This window comes from Sus scrofa, chromosome 2, assembly GCF_000003025.6.
Source record: "Sus scrofa isolate TJ Tabasco breed Duroc chromosome 2, Sscrofa11.1, whole genome shotgun sequence".
NCBI classification, from domain to species: domain Eukaryota; kingdom Metazoa; phylum Chordata; class Mammalia; order Artiodactyla; family Suidae; genus Sus; species Sus scrofa.
In genome coordinates, this window is record NC_010444.4 from 24,974,733 (window position 1) to 24,998,519 (window position 23,787).

Below are 23,787 nucleotides of genomic sequence, written 5' to 3' on the forward strand. Positions count from 1 at the left end.
TGAAGCTCTCTCTTCTGGGGACTGCTTCTCCCAAATTTCAAGACAGGCAATGTTTCACCAGAATGATAACAATGTGATATGTACGCTGTACCATCTTCTCCGAACCCATCAAAGTCTTGCTGATTCCAGGTGAGCCCTGGGTGGCACAGGCGCCCCCAGACCAGTACCCTTTAAATGACAGGGTCCCTCGCTCTGAGTGAATGTGCTGACTCGATGGCATTTCCATACTTTCCTTCCACAGCCCATGGGCTACAGGGCAAGCTCTGTGCTTCCTCATTCAGATCCCAGGCTCGCCTCTGCACGCCTCCTCCCCGTTACCCCCCGTCCAATGCTTCCTCTCCCCCAGGACATATCCTGGCTTCATCATCATGCTCACTAGGCAACACTATCTGTGGATGTGTGTCCTCTCATTTTCTCCCATAAGTCAACCCTCCCTTCCCAAGGCCACTGCTCTTCCATCTTCATTGCTCCTCAAGCTGTTTATTCACTTCATCCAATTGTGTATTCAACTAACGGTTACTGCGTGCCACGTGTGTGCCGGGGAGCAGGGAAGGAAGTGTGAATGGGAAAGGCAGTTTAGCCTCGTGGTTGAAATGCTGAAAGTCTGGACTGATGTCTGGAGCTGAGTTGCTGGGTTTAACTCTGGCCTCTTCACTTATTAGTTGAGTGATCCAGAAAGAATCAACCAACCTCTCGGGCCTCATTTTCTTTTTTAAAATTAATTTTTTAGGTATTGATTAAAGTAAGGGGCATAAATGGTGATGTTTGAGCAACCCTCACACAGATTAACTTGTGGCCCCACCGCCTCTTTGGATCCTGTCAAACACCCCACACCTGGTCTCTGAAGGTTTTTTCCCACAGTTATGGTGACAGAGTGACACACTCCCCTTCTAAGCTCCAGTCTGGGGCTCTTAAGAGCTCAATTTGGGTTTTTTCTTCAAAGAATAAACTCAATATTTTAATATCTATGTCCTTATATAATTATTAAATTTGCTTTTTACTGAGGTAACACTGGTTTATAACATTATATATATTTCATGTGCACAACACTGTATTTGGCTTTTGTATATACTGTGGCACACTCACTACCAAAAACTCAGTTTCCATCCATCACCATACAGTTAACTCTTTTCACCCATTTCACCCTATTCAAGACCCTTACCCTCTGGTGACTACTATGTTCTCTTTATGTGTTTGTTTTTGTTTGGTTTATTCATTATTTTGACTTTTTGTTTGATTTCTATATTCCACACATGGGTGGAAATCATATGGTATTTGTCTTTCTCCACCTAACTTATTTCACTTAGCATAATACCCTCAAGGTCTATCTGGGTTAATGCAAATGAGCAGCGGTTCATCCTTTTTCGTGGCTGAGTAGTATTCCATTGTGTTTGTGTGTGTGGTGTGTGTAAACATACCATATCTTCTTTATCTATTCATCTTTTGATGAGTACTTTAGTTCCTTCTGTATCTTGACTACTGTAAATAAAGCCACACACAATGAACACCAGGGTGTTCAAATTAGCTTTTCAAATTAGCGTTTTTATATTCTTTGGGTAAATACTCAGAAATGGGATAGCTGAGTCATATGGTATGGTATTCTATTCTTAATTTCTTGAGGAATCTCTATACTGTTTTCCATAGTAGCTGCACCAATTTACATTCCATCAACGGTGCACAAGAGTTCCCTTTTCTCCACATCTTCACCAACGCTTGTTATTTCTTGCTTTTCCTGATAACAGTCATTCTTACAGGTGTGAGGTGCTATCTCATTGTGGTTTCAATTTGCATTTTCCAAATAATTATGATGATGAACATCTTTTCATGTGCCCACTAGCCATTAGTGTGTCTTCTTTGGAAGGAATGTCTATTCAGCCACTCTACCCATTTTAAAAAATTGGTTTGGAGTTCCTGTTGTGGCTCAGTGGTTAACGAATCCGACTAGAAACCATGAGGTTGCGGGTTTGATCCCTGGCCTTGCTCAGTGGGTTAAGGATCTGGTGTTGCCGTGAGCTGTTGTGTAGGTTGCAGACATGGCTCGGATCCCGCATTGTTGTGGCTATGGCATAGGCTTGGCAGCTATAGCTCCGATTTGACCCCTAGCCTGGGAACCTCCCTATGCCCAGGTGTATCCTAGAAAAGGCAAAAATACAAAAAAAGAAAAAAAATTGGTTTGTTTGCTTTTCTGTTGTTGAGTTGTACAAATTCCTTATATATCTTGGGTATTAACCCCTATTAAATAGATCACTTGCAAATATCATCTCCATTTGGTAGACTGACTTCATTTTGTGGGTGGTTTCCTTTACTGAGCAGAAAATTTTGTCTGATGTAGTCCCACTTGTTTATTTTTGCATTTGTTTCCCTTGCCCAAGGAGATAGATCTAGAAAGATATTGCTAAGACTGATGTCAAAGAGCATAATGCCTATGTTTTCTTCTAGGAGCTTTGCGGTTTTAGGTCTTACATTCAAGTCTGTAATCCATTTTGAGTTGGATTTGTGTGTCTGGTGTGAGACAGTGGTCTCATTTCATATTTTTGCATGCGGCTGTCCAGTTTTCCCAGCACCATTTACTGAAGAGACTATCCTTTCTCCACTGTATTTTCTTTGCTCCTTTGTAGTAAATTAATTATCCATATATATATATATATATATTATATATATATATTATATATACGGGTTTATTTCTGGGCTCTCAATTCTGTTCCCTTGATCTATGTATCTTTCTGCCAGTACCATGCTGGTTTTTTTTTTTTTTTTGCCTTTTTGTCTCTTTAGGGCCATACCCACGGCATATGGAGGTTCCCAGGCTAGGATCTAATCGGAGCTGTAGCCGCCTACCTATGCCAGAGCCAAAGCAACGTGGGATCCAAGCCGAGTCTGTGACCTACACCACAGCTCACGGCAACGCCAGATCTTTAACCCACTGAGCGAGGCCAGGGATCAAACCCGAAACCTCATGGTTCCTAGTCAGATTCGTTTCCATTGTGCCATGACGGGAACTCCAACTATACGATGGCTTTGTAGTATAGTCTGAAATCAGGGAGTATGATACCTCCAGCTTTGTCTTTTTTTCTTAGGATTGCTTTGGCTATTTGAGGTCTTTGGTTCCATACAAATTTTAGAATTTTTTTTTCTATTTCTGTGAAAAATGTCCTTGGGGTTTTAATAGGGTCTGCAGTGAAGTTGTAGACTGCTTTAACTAACATGGCCACCGTAACAATGTTAATTTTTCTGACCATGAGCACAGAATATCTTTCCACTTATATCTTCTTCCATTTCTTTCAACAATGTCTTACAGTTTTCAGTGCACAGGTCTTTCATTTCTTTGGGTAAATGTATTCCTAGGTGTTTTATTCTGTTGCAATTGTAAATGAGATTATTTTCTTAATTTCGCTTTCTGCTAGCTCATCATTAGCATATCAAAACACAACAGATTTTAGCATGCTGACTTTGTACCCTGCAACTTTACTGTATTCATTTGCTGTTTTGAACAGTGGAGTTTTCAGGGTTTTCTATGTGTAAAATCATGTCGTCCATAAATAGTGACAGCTTGGGGATGTCACTCTCTTTATTGATAAAATGTGGATAATAGTCACTGCCTCATAGGGTTCTTGCAAGGTTTAAATGATTGACAGCTATGAATGCTCAAAGAGGTGCCTGGAGCATAGTAAATATGCCTAAGACAGTTTTCACTTACTACCACCACCTGTGGAGGGAAAGATATTATTGGGTGCAGGAGTTGGCTCCTGCTGAGGAAGGCAGGTGCGTGGAATGATGAAATCATCCATTGGGAAGGGATCTGACCACTTTTTTTAAAATGCTTGCTACTTCATCACATAGCTCTGTCTTCTTCCATGTGTGTTTCTCGGCTTATCCTAACTGAATATAAATCCTGAGAAGGAAAATACTGTCAAACTCTACTTGTGAACTTGTCCCCAGATTAGAAATACAGCTGAGGGAGTCTAGGTGGTGTATTTATTAAAAAAAAAAAAAATAGACAAGAGTGCCAAGACAATTCAATGGAGAAAGAACAGCCTTTTCAACAAAAAGGGCTGGGACAATGGGATACTCACAGGCAAAGGAATGAATTTAGACTCTATACATAAAAAATGAACTCAAAAAGGATCACAGACATAAATGTAAGGGCCAAAACATAAAACTCTTAGAAAAAACATGGGAGTAAATCTTTGGCACCTTGGAGTAGGCAATGGTTTATTAGACATGAAACCAAAAGCACAAACAAAAGAAAAAAACAGATGAACTGGGCTTCATCAAAATTAAAAACTTTTGTGCTGCAACTGATACTGTCAAGAAAGTGAAAAGATAATTCATAGAATGGGAGAACATTTACAAAGGTCATCTATCTGATAAAGGACTAGTTTGAAATAGATAAAAACACTTACAACTCAATAATAAAAAGACAAGTAACCCAACTTTAAAATGGTAAAGGATTTGAATAGACATTTTTTCCAAAGATGAAATCCAAACGGTTGATAAGCACATAGAAGATGCTCAACATCATTAGTCATTAGGAAAATGCAAATCGAAACTACAGTGTAATACTGTTTCACACCACAAGGACGGTTATCCTTTTTAAGAAAGAAAATAATAAGTGCTGGTGAGGATCTGGAAAAATCAGAACCCTGCTGTGAGAATGTAAAACGGTGCAGCCACTTTGGAAAACTGTCTGGCAGTTCCTCTAGGAATTAAACACAGAACTGCCACGTGATGCAACAATGTAATTCTAGGAATACACCCAAGAGAAATGAAAGCACAAGCCCAAATAAAACATTTTACACAGATGTTCACAGCAGGATTATTTATAGGAGCCCAAATGTAGAAATATCCCAGAGGTCCATCAACTGATGCACAGGTAAATAAAATACGGCATATCCATCATATAACAGAATATCATTTGGCAGTAAAGAGAAATGAAGTACTGATACATCCTGGGATTTGGATGGACCTTGATAACAGAAAAACAAGCTGGTTACCAAAAAGACATGTTATAGAATTCTGTTTATATGAAATATCTAGAAGGCAGGTCTACAGAGAATGAAAGAAGAGTGGAGGGAGAAGTTCATGAAGTCAGAGGGGATGACTGCTCAGGGGGACAGGGTTTCTTCTTGGGGTGATGAAAATGTTCTAAAATTAAAAAGTGGTCCAACTATGTGAATATACTAAAAAAAAACACTGAATTGAAATGGTATGGTATGTAAGTTACATCTCGATGAGGCTGTTTGAAAAATCCCCAAACAAACCAATATACTTTCCATGACCACCTCCTGCAGCGGTGTTCAGGATCCCAAATTGAACACAGAGTTCAGTCCAGAGGCTCTGGTTGGCAGAAAGTGAGGTAGTTCAGACATAGATTCTTATTGTTTTGCTTCTGTTGTTTGGAGATGGGCATGCCTCAAGACGGCACCACGTGTAATGTGCCAACATCATTTGCAATACCATGCAGATGTTTTTCCCCCTAATTCCTAACTCCTAAGTTCTTTACCCCCCCCCCAACCAAAGAACACTGGGAAGACACCAGAGATTTAGGGTCTGAAGGATTGGGTTCCTGTCCAGTCTTGTCATTGCCAAGCTGTGTGACCTTGGATAAATCATACCCACTTTCTGGGCCGCGACTTTCCCCTTCATAAAATCAAAGTGTCTAATGTTTCTCAAGCAGAGCATTAGTGGTATTTGGAGAAGGGGGCACAATTCTTTGTGAGACTGGACCCCACGATGACCCAATCATGTCTCCACCCCTTGCCCCATCATTTTGAAACTCACCATCAGCATTTCCAAGTACCCTCTTCTCTCCTCTACATTTCTCCAGGGTAACTCTTCTAGCTCCAAATACTCCTTGCCACTGGCCATACTGCCTTCCACTTCAGTAATTTCCGCCTCCATAAAACCCTGATTACACTCTAGATCTTTTCTTGGGGGATATAAACATCTTACAGAATCATCTTTATTTTACTACCAAATTGGGAGCTAAAGGGTTGACCAAGCAAAGAACAGTACCATCTAAGGCATTTCTGAACTGGCAGAGCCCACTCAGACCTGCAGCCATAGCTGTCACGCTGCCTGTCACACTGTCAGGCTATGTAGGGAGCCAGGGACTCAGAAAACTACTGGCCCAGTTCCAGCCAGGGTGCTGCCATATTTAGGTTCATTCTCATTGAATACTTCTGAAAATTCATGGTGTGGTTCTGATTCAAAATACTTCCAATGCAAAACAATAAGGATCAATGATGGAAACAGATTAGCAGAACCAAGATTAATTCAGAACCTAGCAAATTAGTACAGTTCCTCTAGTTTTTGCTTCACGTTTCAGTTCATACCCCAGTTTCAAATATAGCATGTATTAAATATGATGTGAAGCCATAATTTAATGCCCTCTCTGCAAATTTTGCAATTCTAATAGCAAACATGCCATAAATTTGTCTCAAGGGACACACCTTTTCTGAATGTCTCAAAGTGTGATTGTCTAGAATAGAGGCTCAGTCACTCCAGAGGCTTTTTTTCTTCCCTTTTCTTCCAGATTCCATCTCGTCACTTTCGTTTAAAAGATGACTCTTGCAATCAGAAGGCAAGCCTTTGTCCTGATAAATGCACCAAGTAATTTCTTTCAAACTAATCAGGATTTACACATGGCTTTTAAAACTAGTGCTGTTCCTTAGAAATGGAAAGAACTGTATGGTGCAGGGGGCCTCCTTATTTAGTGATGCATCCCAGTGCCTAATACTCAATAACATTTGCTGAATGAACACAGGCTAATAGGAGTTCACTTCTGCCATTTACCAATAAGACAGCCTTTCCAAGGATATAATTGAGGAAGGTATTACTGAGATACTCTGACAACAGAAGCCCCTCCTGAGCATCCCTCATCCCTGCTTCCCGGTGGATGGTCTGATCCCCCGCCCTCACCCCACCACCTGTATCTGGATGTTCACAATCCAGAACACTGTAGGCCAGGAAGCAAGATGCCAGATGAAATCAAGCCTGGAGCCTGGCTCCTTGCTGGTCGGCAGGAAGGAGAAAACCTCGTTAGCTGTCAGAGACAGAGCACCCAAGCGCTCACCTGATCCTTTTACAGTGAGTGTTCCTCCAAAAAGGAAAAGGCTTCGGGCCAGTAGTAATGGTGTTGCTGGTTACAGAGAAGAACACCGACCCCTGGGAATGGAACCCCCACTCAGGAGGGCCTGCTCCGAGCTCCAGGCTCTACAGCCTTCTCTCACTTCTCCTTCCAGCAACCTGGCAGGCAGGCCTTGTCATCTCTGTGTCAAAGACGCTCTGAGTGGCTAAGTAACTTGCCCAAAGTCACAGAGCTTCTAAGTGTGAGAGTTGCTGTCACCTGACCCTTTGCAAAGTCTGGGCTCTGAATGTGTTGTATCTTAAGTATGGTTGTAAGGTCTTGGAAACCAGCAGGCTCTTAAATGCATATCCAAAGCCTGATGGATTTTTTTTTTTTTTTAACTTTCTCATATTGACTCTTCTCTGTAGTCTCCCTGCCTTCACAGGGCTGACAGAGAAAACCAAGCCCTCAGCCCCAAGGTTCCTGTCTCATGCAAGAAGTGGTGGGTCAGGGACTCAACTTTCATCCGAAGCACCTTACACAGTGCCTATGAATTGTTTGAGGTGACTGTAGGGTGACCAGGAGTAGCTCTGTGTGACTGAGTCAAGACACAGCAGAGTCTGGGGGCCGGTAGCCTTTTCAGGCTTCATGTCCGGCACCATCTTCCCGAGAGCTCAGAAACACAAGGGCCACATGAAAGCCCTCTTGGGAAATGAGGGGCCCAGTGAAAGGTTTGAGCCAAAGAGCCTCTTCCCTTCAGGGAACAGACGAATGGCACAGGGAGAGATGCCTTTTGATAGACTGAGGTTCCAATGAGCTACAAATGCATAGAAAAAAATCATCCTTAAGTGTATGGTTCAAAATGATAATGTGTGATTATTTCATAGTTCCTGTGCTTCAGGAATTCAGGAAAGGAGCAGCCCTTCTAGCTTGTGATCAGACAGTGGCTGAAGCAGCGGGGGCTGCCCAGGCATCTTTTTCCTCACAGGCCCCTCCAGGGTCTCTCTGTGCAGACGGGGCTTCCTGACAATATGGCGCCTCGGGCAGCTGGACTGTTGCAGCCGCTGCAGCGTTTGAAAGACAGAATTCCAAGAGCAAGGAGGAAGCTGCCTATTACAGCTGGAGAAGTCACACGGCATTACTTCCATCATACTCTATCAATCAAAATAGCCACAAAAGCCAGCCCAGTTTCTAGGGACGGCTCCGCTTCTTGATGGAAGGATGCCAAAGAATGTGTGGACATACTTTAAAACTGTCACACCCAGGTTAGGAGAAAGCGAGAAGTAACCGGGCTGTGGATTGGCTGGGGGATGCACCAGTCACTCTCCCCAAATACACATTTCCAGAAGGGAAGCGGACGGGCTCTGAGAGACCCAAAGAGCTTGAGGGAAAATCTATAAAAGGTTCTGAGCCACAAGGGAGAGTCTGCCTAACAAATCAGCTAATGAGGACAAAGCACCTGTCCTCAGAGGAGATCTCCTTCAGATGCAAAGTGACCTAAATCTGAGGCCCAATCTGTGAAAAAAGCAAAATCAAAGCCAGCGTCCTGCCATCTGAAGAACTCTCACCTTGATCACACTTCAAAATCAAAGCAAAGGCTTGGCTCTCCCAGGGTCACAAGAGGCTTACACCAAATGAGACTATAAAGGAACAAAGAAACGCGCGAAGTGCCTTTTCAACTAGACACTTGGGATGCAGAGGGGCCGCTCCCTCTGGGTGTGCGTCTGGGTTTCCCCTGTCGGCGCTGCAGAACACACGGTTTCGACCTGCCTCACTTGAGAGCCCAAGGAGGCAAAGCATGGCCCGAGTGTTCTCTCTCAGGCTGCAGGAATTAATGCTGCTCAGACAAAAGTCCGTGGCCTGGTGGTGGTCCATGCCCAAGACCCACAGCGCATGCTGCTGGCATAAACCAACCTCTGACCTATCGTCTCAGTTTAAAAGAGACTATAGCAGGAGTTCCCACTGAGGCTCAGTAGGTTAAGAACCCAACTAGTATCCATGAGGATGTGGGTTCGATCCCTGGCCTTGTTCAGTGGGTTAAGAATCCAGCATTGCCATGAGCTATAGGGTAGGTCTCAGTAGGTTAAGAACCCAACTAGTATCCATGAGGATGTGGGTTCGATCCCTGGCTCTGTTCAGTGGGTTAAGAATCCAGCATTGCCATGAGCTATAGGGTAGATCCAGCGTTGCTGTGGTTGTGGCAATATCACAAGCTCCACAGTACAAGTCGCTGGAAGCTTCCTACTTGCAAAGTATATTGTACTCAGTGATGGAACACCAGCTGCAATGGTGGCTTCCTTCAGAAAGCAACCCTTGCCTTATTCCCACCTAGGCAATTTTTATACCAATGGAGAATGAGCCCCTCAACTGCCAAATGCCCTGTGTGCAATGCTTAAATGCACTCAAAACGTTTACTCAGATCCTGCGTTGCTGCAGCTCCAACTCGACATCTAGCCTGGGAATATGCCGCAGTTGTGGCCCTAAAAAGAAAAAGGGAAAAAAAGAGAGAGACTATGGCAGAAACTGTGGCCAATTATCCCCCAGGATCCAGCCATTACCTCTTTCTCTCTTTTCAGAATATATATACTCCTGAGTCTTAGCTGAGCAGATAAATACCCACAATGATAAAGAACACCTTTCTCAGCCCCTCTCGCAGCTAGCTATGGTCACGTGACTAAGTTCAAGGCACTGGATTAGGAATAAAAGTGATGTGCGCAACTTTTGGATCATCTCCTTAACGACGAAGCAGCCCTGCTTGGTTTCCTGTTCTTTCCTTTTTTCCTGAAGTCTAAGAAACACTGACCACTGGAGCAGCCTTGAGGGCGCTGAGAAGGGCAGAGCTCCCTGCTGGTCCAGACGGCTCACCTCTGGGATCTTATATGTGAGAGGCTTTGCCTTTTTTCAGGTTTTTGGTTTTTTTTTTGCCTTTTTGCTTTTTGCTTTCCCAGGCTAGGGGCGCAATCAGAGCTATAGCTGCTGGCCTATGCCACAGCCACAGCAACGCAGGATCCGCGCCGCATCTTCGACCTACACCACAGCTCACGGTAACGCCAGATCCTTAACCCACTGAGCAAGGCCAGGGATTGAACCTGCGTCCTCATGGATGCTAGTCAGATTCATTAACCACTGAGCCATGATGGGAACTCCCAAACTTTCATACTTTCAAATGCAGGGGCTTAATGGGACAGTTAGTAGTGTTGATCAAAGGACTGGTATGTGTTCCCAGTCTTCCTCTCCAACTGAAAAATAAGTCACTAGAGGATGGAGCAGCTCTTAGGAGCTCTCTCAACTTCTCATAGCACTAGCAGTGTGCTCTGCAAACAGGAGATCTTCAATCAAAGCTGACCTACCAACGGAAATGTAAGCAGACCCACATTACACAGGGCACAAGATCTCCAGGAAAAGAAGTCACAGAAGGAGAATGTGGCTAAGTGTCATTTTGTGCCATTCCAGAAGCACAGACTAACCAGACTGATAACCGGCTCAGTTTCCAGAGAGACAAGGAAGGCACAAGAAAGAGGTGCTGGGAGCATTTGGGGGCTATTACAAGACAATGTAACATCAGAGCACATTTTCATTTTTCCCAGGTCACAAAGCTCTCAGATAACTAAACTGGAGCCAAAAAAAGATAATTACTGGATGGCATGACCCAAGGGAAATTTCCAAGCCTCAGCGTTGTGGCCATCTACCCTCCCAAGCTGTTCCCATCCCGGAGAATTCACAGAATCTATTCCACAGTCTCAAGGAAAGTATCCCCCAAGCCCCAGTTAGATTTCCCCTGCCAGTGGGACTGCAAAGCTCCCTAAGACCCACGGAGAATCAGGATTCTCACTGCACGAACTGATAACCAGCCCCTCCTGGGAATTTCTTTACCAGGGCGGAGCCTCTCATTTCTCCAAATTTTCCTCCTCTGCTTCCAAGTTCCAAATAAAGCAGGCAGGGAGGCGGGCCCCCACAAGCCAGCCTCAACCCCCTGAGAGCTTCATGCCCCACCCGAGCCACCCCCTTCTCCATGTGCACACTTTGCTCCATTTGGAATCTCTGTCTTTGAAGATGCTACTCCTTCTGGCTAGATGCCCTGCCTCCTGCTTATTTCTGAATCCATTTTTATTTATCCGTAAGGACTGGGCAGAGATTTCATTCCTCTGAAGTCATATTCCCCTAGGAAAAGCAGTCACTCCTCACTGTCTCAGTCATGTCCCCATGTCCCCCAAGGCGAGCTGCTCCTTCCTCTGTTACAGCATTTATCGCACTTCAGGGTAATTATCCTGTGGGGCGCTGTTTCTCCCTTTGCCACTATGATCAACGCTGATCTGACCTAGCTTCCTGTTTCTTCCAGAACCTGGGTGGGGCCAGGCAGCAGCAGGCACTGTGTAAATGCTCTGTGTTTAAAGGAATACGAGGAAGAGTTAAGACAGTAAAAGGGCCTTGGGTGGGGAGCTGAGGGCCACAAGCTGTCCAAAGATGGGCACATGTTCCCTGCACAGACAGGCAGCACAGCACGGCTTGTCCTGCAGCTCAGAAAACCTGTGGAGACAGTAAGCCCCACCCACGTTCCCCTGCCCTGAAACTTGGTCCATGGGTCTCAGGAAGAGGCACGCTCTGCCAGGTGTCCAGGCGGGATCTGCCACCTGCCCGGGAGAGGTGGGGACAGATGAAGAAGCCGGGGGAGGGGAGAGAAGGGGGGACGTGCACAGGGAATAGGGGAGACCACAGAAACAGCTCTGAGGATGGGCGCGGTGGCTACGAGCTCAGGAAGCAGTTACCGTCCTGAGTGGAGAACCACTCTGACTTGCTTCTAAATGAGGGACACGTTAGACATCCTCAAACACCTGCTGCCACGGTTAAAGAGAAGGAGGCTTTCAGGATACCAGCACTCAATTACCAAGACGAGAGCCCCACAGGGGGAGAAAGGCACAATCAACCTCTCCCAACCTCCTTCTGGTTCTTCCCATCAAGTCAGCGTTTCTGCCACTCCCAGCCCAGCTGGGCTTTCAAACTCTGAAATTAAAAGTGGAAAAAAAAAGGCTTCTGCATTCCTCTTGCTGATCAGACTTCCGGCGGTTTTATTCTAGGGAAAACCAAACGAATTCTTTCGGGGTGACGACTCTTTCCTGGGGCCCATCTAAGGATGCTCTCGACATCCTTTGGTGGCATGAGTTCTGTGGTAAATACTGACCACCCATCAAATTCTAAGTTGTCTGTCACATTTAGGTTGGACCCCTTAACCCCAGACTACTATCTTTTTCTTAATTCATAAAGCTTTTCCCCATTCACCCTCAAAAACGGAGACAAAAAACTGGCACGTCTCCCACCTCATGCCCTCCACCATTTCTCTACAAATCTTTGGCTGCACCATCTTAGGTTTTATCTTGCAACAAAAAGCACAGGTCTTCTTCCAAAAGCATAAGCTTCTTTTCTTCTCAATTACTCAGGCCAGTCGGGGAGCCTGGGTCAGAAAGGCAAGGAACAGGCACAACTGGAAAATACTACAGCAGGTTCTCCAGTGGTACAAAATTAGCATCCCCACAGTGACCTGCCCCTGGCTGTTTCTACTCCTGGCCACGTGCATGCAGTTTATCACCAAATCCTGGTGATTCTAGCCTCAAACGCTTTCTGAAGCCATCGCCCTGTCCATCCTTTACACGGCCTGTCCGGGGCTTCCCACTGCCCAGAAAGAAAGTCCAACATCCTTACTGTGGCTGCCCAAGCCACCAAGCCATAGGCCACTTTGACTGCCTCGACTTCCCTCCAGATTATTCTCCCGCCACCACAGGGCAAAACGCAGGTTATGGGTTCTTCAAATGCACCACGCTGTTCAAATGTTGAATCCTGGATCTTCTAATCTATGGTTCCTTCTACCTAGAAGGTTCTTCCCCCAACCATCCAGCTAATTCCTCCAGTTATCTTCCCGTTTCAACTTGAGCATCACTTTCTCAAGAAGGCCCCGGCATCCTACAGTTTTCCGTCACTCTCTTCCAAAGCATCCTGTCCTTGTCCTTGACACACACGCCTCATATTCGCAACCGACACAACGCCTGTTTTCCTACTCGGGTCTAAGTGCCCGTCAGCAGAGAGACCACACTCGTCGTGTTCCTTATTACCTGTCTTCCATTCCAAGATGCCCATTTCTTCCCATTTTAACATCCTGAAATTGGGATGCATCTGAAAGTCAGCAGCACATCATCATTTAACTGTCACATTTTTCTTTCTCAGCAAAACATAAAATAATGGTGGGTTTTACACTTGATGGCAGCTTCATATTTGTTAAAATAAGGTATGGCCCTGTAACTAATGGGCACAGTGCCCAGGACAAAGCAGCCATCAATAAATACCTGATAAATACACATAGACATACACACATTCCTTGAGGAGCTGATATGGTTTCTGCTACATGAAAAACACACCTTAAAGTCTCAGTGATTGACAACAGCTGAGACTCATTATCTTACCCATGGGTCTGCAGGTTGGTTGTATCTTTGCGGCCTCAGCTGGGACTGAGCCCAGGCTGTGGGCTGGGTCCAGGTCTGGCACTTTTCCTTGGACCAGTAGTAGGTTCTTCTCACAGCAGATCACGAGATAGAAAGAGATGAAGCACAAAGGCACAGCATCCCAACCTCCCTTCTCATCCCATCTACCAACACTCCACAGCCAAGGCAAGCCCAGCATCCATGGGTAGGGACACTTGCTCTGGGTACCACGCAGGTCACGAGGTAGAGGGAGAGAATGAGGACCTGAGGATAAGGATCCAACCCACCACAGGCCCCCATGGAGGATGGTGTTGGAATGGACACAAAACCTTGCGTTTGGTGCTGAAGGACAGCTCCCATTATGGACCACAGAGAATATGGTTCTGGTCACCACGGTGGAAGCTTCAGCTCGTCACCCCTCTACCCAGCAGTCAGAAGGACCATCCTCCTTGGTTGGGTCAGCTGTCAGGCTTTCTTTGAGGCACTTATTTGAGAGGCTAGGGGAGGACACAATCACTGCCCCTAATTCTTCCTTCCCGCACTTACAATTTATCCATTGTTAAGCCGAGGCTCCAGCTCCCAACCTGAGTGGGTCACTGGCTAATTTAGGTCGTTGGGAGCATTAGGACAGGAGGACAAAAGACCCAAGTGCAACCATCTGAAGGTACCTGGACAACAGAAGTGTTGATGGTCTTGACCAGGGGTTTGAGGACACCTGGAGGAGTTCTGACGCCCTGTTTTTTCAGCCCCAGGGCTACTGTGGAGTCAGAGCTAATGAGGTCTGCACACCAAGTACAGAAATGAACATCTTGAGATACAAGCTGGGAGATGTCCCACTAACCAAGCATGGCTCCACCCAGCACCTCTCCCCGCAGGGAAGATTCACCCACAAGCGTCCCTATTCCATCAAGGCACTGAGTGCTTTCCTGGATCCCTTTGCTTTTGCTCTCTGCTCACATCCCAACAGTTCTGATCCCTTTGCTGGTATTTCTGCTGCGACACTTAGTACAGGGCTGTGCCCTTCCTGAGTGTGACTTCCAGATGAGTTTGCTAGGGCTGCCCTAACCAAGCCTCACGAACGAGATAGCTTCAACAACAGCGGTTGCGGTTCCGGAAGCTGGCATTTGGCAGGTGGGCTCCTGCTGGGGCTGCAGGAGAGAATCTGTGGTTTGCTGGCAATCTCTGGTGTTCCCTGGCTTGTGTACATATCGCCCCAAGTTCTGCCTTCATGTCCCTATGGCGTGCTCCCTGTGTCTGTGCCCAAAGGTGCCCCCCACCCCACTTTAGCCATGCCTGCAGCACACGGAAGCTCCCAGGCCAGGATCGAACCCGAGCCACAACAGCGACTTGAGCCACAGCAGTGACACCACTGGCTCCTTAACCCGCTGAGCCAAGAAGGAACTCCAAAGATGCCCTTTTTATAGACACCAGTCACACTAGATTAGAGGCCCACTCCACTCCAGTGTGACACCATCTTAACTAATTACAATGCAATGGTCCTATTTCCAAGCAAGGTCACATTCTGGAGTCTGGGACTCCGACACAGGAATTAGGGGCGAGAACATGATTCAAGAGATGCCAAGACCATTTCTGTATCCCCTCTATGCAGCTCAGGGCCTGGCACATGGGGGCACCCCATTACCTGCCCCCAGACAAAAATGCCGGTAAGGACTGTGCAGTCTCTCTCTCTCTCTCTCTCCTCTCTCTCACACACACACACACACACTCTCTCTCTCTCTCTCACACTCACACACACACACTCTCTCTCTCTCACACACACATATACAGACACACACACACATTCTCTCTCACACACACACAGGCACACACACAATTCCACAGAAGAAACGGGACAAAGCTATCACCGTTAGCTTCTGGTGGGGTGCCAAACCTCACGGCCAGCTTTCCAAATTCTCCTCAAACGTTATCACCAGGACACAGCAAGCAGGATAAAGAAACTGCAACCCTATTGCCAAAATCCTCAATTAACTCTCTTGGCATTGGTGGCTTCCTCAAAAGAGCCTGACTTCCCAGCACACCCCTCGAGGCGGGGAGGAGGACAGGCATCATTAGTCTTTCTGACTGAAGGGAAAACTTGAGAACAAAGAGAGGAAAAGACGCCAGCCTCATACAGAGCCTCCTCCTGAGCTCACAGGACGAAGGCTGGACAGCCGCCTGGTGCTCCCGGGCCCAGGATAGCAATAACCAGACGGTTGTATCACGGGTGATGGGGACGCTAGCAGTGCGTCAGACGACCTGAGCTCCCGTCCTGCTTCACCGCTTACTTGCTGTGTGGACCTGGCACAACTGTGGGACCTCTCTGTTCCTCAGGCTCTTCATCTAGAAAAACAGGAGGCATTTTCTGTGACAGGATCCTCATCCCACAGGAATATTTGTGACGGCTGACTAGAATAATATAAGCAAAATGCTTGGGATGGTTCCTGACCTTTCTCTGGTGCTCCAGGTGATGGCTACTCTTATAAACACCCTGTGCAATCGCCTTCCCAAGGGCTGACCCTCTCATCATCACCTGAGTCTTCATAAGCTCTCTGTGACTGGAACAATCAGAATTGGGAGTTCCCTTGTGGTTCAGAAGGTTAAGGATCCAGCATTGTCACTGTTGTGGCTCTGGTCGCTGCTGTGGTGTGGGTTTGATTCCTGGACTGGGGATTTCCACATGCCATGGAAAAGTAGCACCCCTCCCCCCCAAAAAAAGAAAGAAAAGAAAGAGAAAGAAAGAAATTAATTGCAGGAGGTTCGGGGAGTTTCCTTGTAGCCCAGTGGGGTAAGGATCCAGTGTTGTCACTGCAGCAGCTGGGGTCGCTGCTATGGTACAGGTTCGATCCTTGGCCCTGGAACTTCCACATGCTATGGGCAACCAAAAAAAAAAAAGAAAGAAAGAAAAAAGAAAAATGAAAAGAAAGAAATGGGGCCCATTTAAGAGGTATTCATGGTATTAGTTCTCTATTATGGTATAACAAATTATTTTAAAACCTACAGGCTTAAGAAACCAAACATTTATTATCTCTCAGTTTCCGTGGCTTGGAAATCCAAGAGTGGCTTAGCTCTGGCTCAAGTCTCTTACGAGGCTATAGTCAAGTTGTCTCCTGGGGCCACAGAGAGCTCAGCGGTGGAGCAAGGGAGACGTCACTTCCAAGCTCACTCCTGTGGTTATCGGAGGCCTCGTGCCTGGCCTCATTTGGTCAAGCCCTGTCCAGTTCCTGGCCGTGTGGGCACGTCCATGGCGCCGTTCATAACATGGCGGCCATCCGAGTGAGCAAGAAAGCAGCGTAAGCAAAGGAGAGGCAGAGTCTTTTGGAGTCTAATCTCAGAACTGATGTCCCACCGTTTCTGCTGCCATTTTCTTTGTTAAAAGCAAGTCACAATTTATATACCTATGTTCACAGATGCATGACTCACAATAGGTAAAAAGTGGATACAACTCAAGTGTCTATCAACAGAGGAATGGATAAACAAAATGTGTAGAGATGTACAACTGAGTACTATTCAGCCTCAAGTAAAAAGGAGAGTTCTGACACATGCCACAACATGGATGAATCTTACTACATAAGACATTATATACATGAACTAAGCCAGTCATAAAAAGACAAACACTGTGCGATTCCATTTATATGAGGAATCTAGAATAGTCAATTCCATTGAAACAAAGTAGTAGCAGTTGCCAGGGGTTGGCGGGAGCGGGGAGGAGGGACGGGGTGGGGAGTTGTTTAATGGGTCAACTCTAGCTTTAGTTTTGCAGGACAAAAAAGTTCTAGAGATTGGTTGCACACCAAGGTGAATGTACTTAATGCTGTGGAACCATATACTTAGAAATGGCTAAAAGGGTAAATTTTGTATTATGTGTATTTTGCCATGACTGAAAAAACAAAATAAAACAATATACGAGGTCCAGACCATATGCAAAGGGTTGGGATTACACCAGGGCATGAACCCTAGGAGCTGGGGACCATTGAAGGCTGATTGCCACATTCAGCCATTTATCCAAAGTTGGAAAGAATCTACCGTTCCATTAGGATTGAATCCAAATATTTAAGGCCACCTGAGTGCTGGCCACAGCCAACATGGCAGCACCTGCTGTCCCTCCAAGGCACCTCCCCCCCTCCGCCCCCAGGGAAAGTTCCTAAGCAACAGGAAGCCATATGCAAAGCCTGCTCCAAAGCCACTGCGTGTGGAATAATCTGGTACGCTTCCGCTTCCAGTCAATGAAGCCCCAATTAAAATTCGATTCCACCATAGTGTTCTCTAAAATACATCGCATCTGGAATCAAAAGGCACAGGAATGACTGCACTTTCATGGTCCCATTCTCGCTTCCAAGTCCTGGCAGAGTTTGCTGTTGCTTTGAAAGGCCAAGGTAATAAGGAAAGGCACTAAACGGAGATGAGCAGAGGAAAGCCAGGGTCTCTTGATGGAGACAGCATTTTTTCATACCCTCATCAAGTTAGAAGAAAAGTCTGTCAAGCATCCCATTTCCTGTCCTGGGGTCAGTTTTCTCCATTTCATCCCCCTCCAAAAAATTATAAAATATAATTTCCTTTTCCCACATCAACTGAAAGCAAAGATGCATTTTTTGCCAGGAGAAGCAGACAGGATGTATCTTGACTAAATGAGCTCATGTACAGAAAGTGCCCAGCACAGACTCTGGTGTGTGGCAGGGCTGAATAAATGCTACTATTAAGATGATAATAAGTCAAATCCTACGTGTTGTCTAGTCAAGATCCCTCTGAAATTCTTCAGGAGGACACCACAGTCTCTCAAAAGCCCAGTATAGCTCAGGTTTTAACCCAGCACGGGCACACCAGGGTTCCTTTAAGTACCAAAATTAGTAGTTTGCATTTAGAAGCTACAAGACCGAGAATGGTACACCCTTTTCCATACTAGAATTACACTCGGAGCAAAGAGACCCAGACATCAGTAAGAGGGATGCAGAACTGCAGACTGGCCGCCAGGACGGAGGTCCATATTCCCATCTCATGCCCACTGCGGGGCGTACTCCCTATGAGGGAACAATAGGATCATTTATTCTGTTTTAACAATAATAACACTTCTTATGATTATTCTAGTAGATTGTGGATACCCGCACTCACATAACTTAGGCAAATATACAGTGTAATACTGCATAGGGTACAAATTAAACATAGCTTAATAACGACACCTTATAAAGAAGTATTTCCTAGTCTTTTTTTTTGTTTGTTTTTTAGGGCCCAACCCTCGGCCTATGGAGGTTCCCAGGCTAGGGGCTGAATTGGAGCTGTAGCCACTGGCCTATGCCACAGCCACGGCAAAGCCAGATCAGAGCCGCGTCTGCGCACTGACACCAGAGCTCACAGCAACAATGGATACTCAACCCACAGAGTGAGGCCAGGGATCGAACCAGTGTCCTCATGGATGCTAGTCAGATTCGTTTCCGCTGCACCATGACAGGAAACCCCTACTTTCTAGTCTTCGGCATATAATCTACTCTGTGCTGGGTATTGTGCCACCAGGTAGGATCAGTGAGATTCAAGAGACCAAAAAGTCACCCATCCTGTTCTCCGTTAGCTATTGGAGGTGCCTCTCCACAATGGCTTCCTTGCTCAGAGGCTGCCATATTGATGGCAACAGACACCTGTTACCCACGCCTGACGGGGCCAGTGTTCTGCCAGCATGTGCAAACAGAGCTCATTTTCTAAAGGGAGGTTGTCTGGGCAGGCAAGGCACAGATCTGAGATTCTGAGGAAGGGTGCTCCAAGGAAGGCTTTTGCCAAGAGCTGGGCTTCATGAATGTGTCCACTGCCAACTCCTCCTACACCTCAGGCTTACAGTATGAGAGTACAGCATACAGAAAGAAAGGCGCTGGGCTTAGAAATCCTAACTTCAACCAGTCTGCAGAGGAACAGTTCTTCTTAGGGACAAGCAAAAGTCTGCTTCACAAAATGCTGGGATCAGCGTCGGGTGGGGGTGGGGTAGTGAGATGGGTGCTGCCAAAAGCATTGGGATGAATTCCCTAACTTCCATGTCCTAGACCTGAGCATCCTTTTGCTGAATATCTCAGGGCACCACGAGTGACTTTAGGATGCATAAACATATGAGAAGCTACATAAGAAGCAATATTTACAGAAAATCTTCCTCAATCCCTCTGATCTAAGCTAACAGTTCCTTGATCCTGTGACTGCTGTTCCCCTATCACTGCCGATGGCCCAGGAGGCATACTGCCATATGTTCTGGTTTATAAAAATTTGACTTTGCCTATTGGCTAGAAACACCTTGCTGTTCAATCAGGAGTTTAGAAATCCCTAGGCAATGGCAAGATTAGAAACCTCTCTAAAGTTAGTGGATAACAGTGGTTCACATATTTTCATGTGAATTGGATTCACCTGGAGGGCTTATAAAAACAGATGGCTGAGCCCATCTCCAAGGTCGAATTGCTGGGTCTGGGTGCAGCCTGAGCTTTGCATTTCCAAAGAGTTTCCATGTGATGCTGATGCTGCTGGTCTGGGGATTAAACTTTGAGAACCACTGAGGAGAAGGCTCAAAGCGGGGATTTTCCAGGCAAGGACAAGACTCACTTCCCAGAGCCGCTCGCTCTCTGTACAAATTTTCGCAAAGTCCATTCTGTCTTTTCTTCTCTATGGACCTCAGTCATATGGATTTAGGTTGATCATAATCCTTGGTCTGTGACCCACTCTCGCCAGGAGCCATTTGTTCATTCATTCATTCATTCATATTTAATAACATAATAAACACCAACCAAAATAAAAGCTAGGACTTTTTTTTTTTTTTTTTTTTGTCTTTGTTTTGTTGTTTTATTGTTGCTATTTTTGGCGCTCCGCATATGGAGTTCCAGCTAGGGTCGAATCGACTGTAGCCACCGCCTACGCCAGAGCCACAGCACGCTGGATCGAGCCGTGTCTGCAACTACACCACAGCTCAGGCAATGCCGGATCGTTAACCCACTGAGCAAGGCAGGATCGAACCGCAACCTCATGTTCCTAGTCGAATTCGTTAACCACTGCGCCACAACGGGAATCCAAAGCTAGGACCTTAAAAGGAACCTACATCTAACTTCACGGCACTTATCACATCCATCCTACCTCCCAACATATGAACTAACCAGTGATCTATCTTTCTCTTGCTTTTTCTCTTTTACAGTATTATTAAATCTAGAAATTGTAATACAGTCATACAGCGGAATACTGAATAACACTCAAAGTAAATGAACTCTAATAAACAATCATACGAGTGGACCACGGCAATATAATTTTTGCGTCAGAAAAGTAAAGACTGCGCATGGATGATACCAGTTTATAACATTAGAAATAGCCACTTTTTAGGATGTCTTCACATCAACATCATTTTTAAATCTTTGCATTTTTTTTTCTAATCACAGAAGAAATAAATGCATGTTTACCAGAAAACGGTCAACAAGTAAGGAAATGTACCCAGTCAGTTTCAACAGCGGAGGATACGACCCCGTGGAGCCCTTCTGGGTTCCCTAAAAACCTCACCTTTCCATCCCCTAGACGCATCCCTCAGCTTCCCTCCAACAGCTCTGAGGATGCAAGCTCTGACAGGAGTAGGCGATTCACGTAAGACAAACCCAAACAGTAAACAAACACCCAGGGGAAAATGTTAGCTTTGCTCATAATCAGAGAAATGCAAATGAAAGCATTTGGGGAGTTGTCTTTCTATGACTAACTCAGCAAAAATGGAAAAAAGAGGAGAGCAGTGAATGCCTGGGATATTACTGTAAACCTGACATGCACAGACAGTACTAGCAGCAGCGGAGAGTGAAAAAAAAATTCAAATTTCAAACAGCTGTACGGTGAGGTGTACACATGGACTGTGCAGCTGTCTCATTCTGCTGGATTTATCCTGAAGGAGTATTTCAGTGGAAAGAAACCACCTAGGTGAGCCCCAACAATGCAACAATTTAGAAAACCACCACAGAGCACCATGACAGTGTGTAATGCAGCTGGGAAAATTACAATTTTGAAGAGAAAATGTATATCTAATATTTAACGCATGAGAACTGCAAAATACAAAATGGTAGGTGTGTTATGGTTAAAACCCTGTGTACAATGGCTGCAAGCTAAGGGCAGAGATTAACACAGCTGTTGTATTTGGAGGTGGAATGGCTGCTATTTTCTAGGCGGTGATGTTGTAATTATTTTTTTAGAGCTTGAGAGGCTCCTACCTTGAGAACTTTCACAGCTTTCTTCGTCGCTGTTGTCTTGACAGTTATTTTGCCCATCGCAAATGAAGCTCTTGTCAATGCAGAGGCCGTTCTTGCAGTGGTAGCGGGCGGTGGAGCAAAGCAGAGGGTTTGCTGCTGTGAAGGGAAAACAGAGCAGATCACCAGGGAGATTAGCAGGTCCCCCCTACCCCCTGCCCAACCTTCTCCAGCCAGGAGTTACGGCTTGCTCATCTTCTAGGATGGCTGATGCAAAGCCGGCCCTGGGAGACTGGCCAGGCAATGACCTAGACAGGACGAGACTTATTCTGCCCAATTCTAAAAGCTCCTTCTCCCAAGGCATCTCGCTACTGCCCTATAACTATACCAACAGGACTGGAGGGCAGTGCCTCCCTCCAACTGGTCAACCTCTAGGTCTTAGACCAGCAGCCTCTAAGGGGCCTGGGGCAAAACCCGAATCTCCTGGGACAGTCAAGAGTGGAATGGCTGGGGAGTTCCCGTCATGGCGCAGTGGTTAACAAATCCGACTAGGAACCATGAGGTTGCGGATTCGATCCCTGGCCTCACTCAGTGGGTTAAGGATCCGGCATTGCCGTGAGCTGTGGTGTAGGTTGCAGACGTGGCTCCGATCCCGTGTTGCTGTGACTCTGGCATAGGCCAGTGGCTACAGCTCCGATTAGACTCCTAGCCTGGGAACCTCCATATGCCACGGAAGCGGCCCTAGAAATAGCAACAACAACAACAACAACAACAAAAAAGAGTGGAATGGTCAGTAACCTAGGAGACACCCAGGGAAGAGCAAAGTTAGAAAAGGCGGGTGAGCTGGGGACCCAGGAACCTCTGCCATGGAGGGAGTGATGGAATGACCCAATCCAAAGGCTATGTTGGATTCTTCTGGTTCCCGAACTGTGCACAAGGCTCTATAAGAAAAGAAAGATATGGTTCCTCCCCTCAAAGAAGAAGGCAGCCACCGGCCAGCATGAGGTCAACACAAAACTACTTAACCAAATCACAGAAAATCACAATTTCTACAGCACAATTTCTCTCGCTTCCCCACTCGTTGCAGTGCAATTCAAGCAAGGTACTTTCCAGGGCTCTATTTTCAATGACTGAAGTGGCAAAGTAGAAATTACTCGAGTCCTCTCTCTGCTATTTCTTAGCTGTGTGATCTCAGGCAACTTCATCTCTCTGAGCCTTGGTTCCTTTATCTGTGTACAGAACTGGCTCCATAATTGGCAGGGCCCAGTGCAAACTGAAAATATGAGGTCACTTGTCCAAAACATATTTAAAAATGCAGGAAGATAACTGCCGGGCATAAAACTAAGTGTGGCGTGCTTCTAAGCTAAGCACGGATGCTATGCTGGTCACAGGTTCCTGAAGCTGGCCCTGCTACTCACGACATTCATTTGAGCATCAAGAGACAACTGAGAAGATGTACAGAGCACAGTCTGACACGTAGCACCAGCTCAGCAAATGTTGGACGTGCTCCCCTAGTTAGGTCTGCTTCAGCCCCTGCGTGTGGCACCCCCTGTATAGGTGATCATGAGGAGGGGTTGGCATGGGATCTCGGGTTATGAACTGAGCTGGCACCTGCCTTATGTATGGGACTAAAAGCACCAGAGTGGGATGCCAGATCCAGCACTGAAGATGGCTATGGGATCAAGGGCAAGTTCACAGCCAGCGTCTCTGTAAGATCCTCCTGGCAAGGTGGTGGCTGTATTCTATCTCCACGTGTGCTACAAGGAGTGACTGCTGGGGTATGAGGAGGGCACAGCTGCAGACTGTAAACTCCACAGGGCCCGGTCAACCCGAAGGGCTGTGGAGTTTTTTACTTTTTAGCTATTCAACCCAGAAAGTTTGATTTGAAAGGTCAGAGAAGGCAGAGGGCCGGGGGAGCCAGCCCTTTTAGTTTTGAAGATGATGGACCAGTGCGAAAGCAAGCAAAAGGAGTCTGGCCTGAAAACGGACGTTTTAATTATTTAAATCACTGTGGGCTGGACAATGGTTCCACTTGATCAAGCTGAAACCGAGGGCTGACTTCAGCCAAAACCAAAAC

General features: G+C 46.1%; 1 protein-coding gene across 9 annotated transcripts in view; it reads right to left on the reverse strand.

Annotated features, from left to right (window-relative positions):
- LDLRAD3 (low density lipoprotein receptor class A domain containing 3) overlaps positions 1 to 23,787 on the reverse strand; it is a 279,936-nt gene that overhangs the window by 99,354 nt on the left and 156,795 nt on the right. For 7 of the 9 annotated variants that reach the window (XM_021083187.1, XM_021083185.1, XM_021083192.1 and 4 more), the window contains one exon: positions 21,735 to 21,869. In XM_021083187.1, coding sequence (XP_020938846.1) covers positions 21,735 to 21,869 — 135 coding nt within the window. The remainder of the gene's footprint in view (positions 1 to 21,734; positions 21,870 to 23,787) is intronic. The other 2 variants (XM_021083186.1, XM_021083184.1) reach the window with 1 other exon arrangement.